Genomic DNA, 4,502 nt, shown 5'->3' on the forward strand with positions numbered 1-4,502 from the left:
CAGTTTCCACACGATGTGTGGAGTTTCCACACGATGTGTGGGGTTTCCACACGATGTGTGCAGGTTTCCACACATCGTGTGGAATCTCCACACATCGTGTGATAGAATTTCTGTTTTTAACTGAGAACATGTTTAGTGTAAATTGAGTCTCTTTATTTAGTGACATACAGACTCGATAAAACTGTCCTTGGATGTTGCTATTGATGACATTTACTGTATTACAATTGATGCTGTCAACTTCCATGATTCCACTGCATTTAAATAGCAGTGAATTCAATATTCAGAGATCTACATGTACTTATTCAGCATCAGTAGGCTCAAGGTACGCTCACTTCAGATATCCAGGTGTTGGATATAGGAGAATTCTTTTTACACAACCAGTAGGTACTTACATTGCCTAGATTTCGATGTCTCTCAGACACCTTCGTCAGGGCTTCTAACTGGAGTTCTGCTTCTCACCGCTATAGCTGGAGCTGATGTAGGTGTCTGAGAGACATTGAAACATATTAGCAATGTAAGTAACTGCTGGTTGTGTAAAAAGAATTCTCCTATATTCTACTCACCTGATGAAACTATTTTTGGAAAATCCAGGTGTTCTTGAGAAAGCCTTTAAGTTAATGATACTGTCTTATGTGGCCGTTGTAGGGAGCTGGCAGAATCCTGAGAGTTGAAGTCAGTTGATACTGATGGAAAGATGAAACTTGTCCATGATGTTGTCTTGAATCTTCGCCACATGCATAATATAGTCTTACTGGACCCAGGTTTAACTTTGTGTTCCATTTTTTCCTGCAGGTGGTCAGGAGAAATCCTTTGAACACAGGGTTGCCTTGTACTATGATAAGGAGTATTATCCTGATGAAAGTGAAAACGAGAAAGATCTCTTCACAATTCGTGGGAAACTAGAAGAAAGTGAATTTGAGGTGTACGACCTCAATAGAGATGGATTTGAGAGCATCATGGACACTTACGCCTACAGTGTACAGAACTGCCGGCATGGCATTTACTTCCTACCGATAACAAGCCAAATGGCTAAATACAGATTTAACAAATTTCTTGCTAACAAATTAAGAGGGGATGAAACAACTGAAAGAAATCAGATTCTGATCAGTTTCAATGATGGAGATATGGAGAATTTAGTTGCGTCGGTGAAAGTCTACCTGACTGATGCTGTGCCTCTGCGTTATGATCGACAGAACCTGAGAACTTTTGATTGGAGGGAGTTGTTCAAGCGGCTGGAAAGACCAGGTGAGCTAGCTGATATTTTACGATATTTTAGCTGATATTTTCTCGTATATGTGTTGATAGTCAATTTGTATGTAACTAGCTATAGGTTGCTATAAAGTGTGAGGTGTAAAAAAAGTCCTTCATTCTTATTAGTGTTCAAGCATCACTTAGTACAGTTAACTCATTATTTTGCCAGGTGCCCAAAGACTGAATTTAAAGAGATCTATTAGAATAAATGAAGTACACTATGAACCCTACAGATATTCAGGTCTTCAATACATTCTGAAGTTACACCATTTTTTCTGAAGTTACACCATTTTTTTTTCAATCTGGTGGTCTTACATCATGTTATATTTCTTTATATCGTTATACCAGGTAGTTCATTAACAGTAGAAGAGGCCAAGACACTAGTGGAAGGAGACTCGATGTCTGTTGAAGACCTTGCAAAAAAGCTGAAGATCCCCCAAGAGGTGGTTGATGGTCTTTCAAGACAGTTCATAAAGGAAAAACAGAGAGAAGAGGTAAGTTGTGTTTTGATAATCCGAGGCCCTAGCATTTTTCTTAGGCAAATGACCAATTGACTAAGCCACATGTGATGGTTTTTATTTGAAAGCATGACATTGATTTAAATAAAGACAGTCTCAGTCTATTTCAGTGAAATATGACATGGAATACACCATTTAATGTACATGATAAAAGTATGTTGTTTTTGGACTTGTATCTCATCAGTTGTGTTTCTCTAATCTGTTATTTTTTGTACTCTATGACAGTTGCTATGTAAAAAAATAAATGATCTTTTTTTATCCTTAGCTTTTGCGTCTGTGGATAGGCAAGGAGGGGCCGAAGGCAACGAGGGATGCCCTGCTGAAGGCTGTGTTTGTTGGTATGTTTTAATTTGTAATTTTATGCACACATCTTTTCTTCCTAATCAACAACTGCACTCTGGTTAGGATATGTCAAATTGGTATGTTTTGAATAGTTTGAATGTATGCCTTATACATGTAGGTCACCAATCATTTTCAAAAAGCAGCTAAGGAAAAGAAATTCGAATTTTGTTAGAGGAAATTTTACTGGTGTGATATGCTGTGATGAACTGTCATAGTATGCTTCTTTTTAAAACTTGCAAAAAGCATCCACCCAATATGCTTCATGATTGTGTGTGATGTTTTACTGCCACTTAGGAAAAAAAAAGAATGTTAGTCAACTATGTTCAACTTATTTTACTAAATCTTCTTAAAGTTCTTTTGTTGAATGTGACGCTGTCTTGTTCTGTTGCAAAGGAGCAAAGTCCAACAAGGGCACAAGAATGGAACCTTCATCAACTGAGCCAAGGTTTACATCAGAGCAACCAAGCAGTGAGTAATATTTTCTGACCCATGCATGCAAATAATTACAAATCTGTAATGACAAATCTTCTTCAGAATATGTGCATGATGTTAGCAAATATCATCTATTCTTTCCTCGTTTTCTTCTTTCCTCTATTTTGACATTGTCTCTTATTCCCTCAATATAGTCATGTAATTTAACAAAATTTAGTTGAAGGTGATATTCATGCAATTTTGAAATATTGTTGTAAACAGCAATTCAGAATGTGTCATTGGGGAATTTTCCACTGAATGTCTTCACAATCATACCCTCCTCTTTCTGGACATTTTAAGTGACAGAAGAAGAGCAATTGGTGTCACTCCAAACGTTTAGAAATAATTTCAGAATCTTATCCAGGACTGTTGTAGAGATTGATCGTTTTTAGATATTGTTTACCTGGATGTCTAACCTTCATACTTGCATTGTAGACACTGCTTTAAAATTTCATTTGTTCTGTTACAGGCTCTGTTGAGTTTAATAGTCTACTCGCAGAGAAAACAAAGCTAGACAACAAAAAGGACTCCACAAGCTTCAATGACACCAAGGAAGAAGATGACACCAAGGAAGAAGATGACACCAAGGATGACAATGACACCAAAGGACAAGGGAAAACCAAGAAGGAAGATGACACCAAGGAACAAGATGACACTAAGGCACAGGGTGAAGCCAAGAAAGAAGATCACACAAAGGATGAAGTTGACACCAAGGAAGAAAATGGCACCATGGAAGAAGATGACACCAAAGAACAAGGTGACGGCAACTGTGTCATACTTCTGCGGGGTATCCTAACATTGTGTATCCTGGCATTTACCAGGTGTTCAAAATATTATTGAGAAGACCTTAATTAGTCTTTCTTAAATGTCATATATGATTGTGGCCTTCAAACACCAGTCATACATCATTCTGTATCATACAGTGTGCATACATGTACCTTGGCGATTACAGCATTCTTTCAATAGATTTCTTAGATTTATCGTTGATTTTTTTTTTATTATTGTAGGCCTAAGGTTCTCAGACGAATGAAGTTTAATGTGCATTGCATAAAAATCTATTCAACTTTGCATGAGACATTTTGTTACATCCAGATGATCTTATAGATTTAAAATGAGATATTACATGCCAAAATGGTATTTCTTGACTTTTTTGTCCTGGTATTTACTAACTACCTGAAATGAAACGTCTGGTTCAGCAAAAGTACAACCAGTAGTCTATGCTACTCTTACAAGTAAATCTAACTGTCAGTGACTGGTTCAGATTTTGTTTTATACCCTTTTCTGCATTACAGGCCAAACAGATGAGGATCCATTACAGCATGTTAAAGACATTTTGTCAGCGGTAGGTAAAAGTGCTACAAGATAAACTGTATGTTGTCACAGTAACTGTTGACAGTTGTCCAACCATATAGCCTATACCAGGCTCCACATGTTGCTGGAAAATAGTAGAAATTGGCCCAAAAAAACTCGCTACTCATGATCATTTCAATCAGTGAAAAGTGGCTCTCCTCAAACTTGGTATCTGCTTTCTAAGAGTGCAGAATCGGAACCTCCTAGGGGATTGAACCCTGAACCTCTACATTCCATTATGTAGATCAGTTATTATCATATAATAACTACTATTAGGAAAATGATCACACCCTTGTTAACTGACTATTACTTGAATAATGTACCTGATGTGTCCATGTCAGAACTGCTAATCTTGTTTTTTAACAGGTAACCACTCCACTGGATGAAGAAACTGCCAGAGACCTCCTTGGTTGTCTACAGACTGCACAAGACTGGAAGAGTGTGCAGGTCTGCTGTGGTGCCATCGAACCTAAGCTGCAGTTACCAGGGGTTGAAATGCTGACTGCAGCCAAGGCAACAGAGTTAGGTTTGGTGGAGAGGTGAGCCCATAGTATACATGTCAAGTTCAAG

General features: G+C 37.7%; 1 protein-coding gene across 1 annotated transcript; it reads left to right on the forward strand.

Annotated features, from left to right (window-relative positions):
* The first annotated feature begins 791 nt into the window (after positions 1–791).
* On the forward strand, positions 792–3,612 carry LOC118404425 (glutamic acid-rich protein-like). The gene is made up of 6 exons (XM_035803497.1): positions 792–1,245; positions 1,600–1,745; positions 2,035–2,107; positions 2,505–2,579; positions 3,052–3,339; positions 3,590–3,612. The coding sequence occupies exons 1-6, from the start codon at positions 957–959 to the stop codon at positions 3,610–3,612; spliced, it is 894 nt and encodes a 297-aa protein (XP_035659390.1). The 5' UTR covers positions 792–956.
* The last annotated feature ends 890 nt before the right edge of the window (positions 3,613–4,502 follow it).

The sequence above is a fragment of the Branchiostoma floridae genome, chromosome 17 (genome assembly GCF_000003815.2).
Source record: "Branchiostoma floridae strain S238N-H82 chromosome 17, Bfl_VNyyK, whole genome shotgun sequence".
NCBI classification, from domain to species: domain Eukaryota; kingdom Metazoa; phylum Chordata; class Leptocardii; order Amphioxiformes; family Branchiostomatidae; genus Branchiostoma; species Branchiostoma floridae.

Excerpts from the sequence above, each read along its gene's own strand:
- LOC118404425 (XM_035803497.1), top strand. The coding sequence starts at position 957 with ATGGACACTTACGCCTACAGTGTACAGAACTGCCGGCATGGCATTTAC. Across the intron at positions 1,746-2,034 it reads AGGAAAAACAGAGAGAAGAG|CTTTTGCGTCTGTGGATAGG; the intron begins GTAAGTTGTGTT and ends TTTTATCCTTAG. Across the intron at positions 2,580-3,051 it reads TACATCAGAGCAACCAAGCA|GCTCTGTTGAGTTTAATAGT; the intron begins GTGAGTAATATT and ends GTTCTGTTACAG.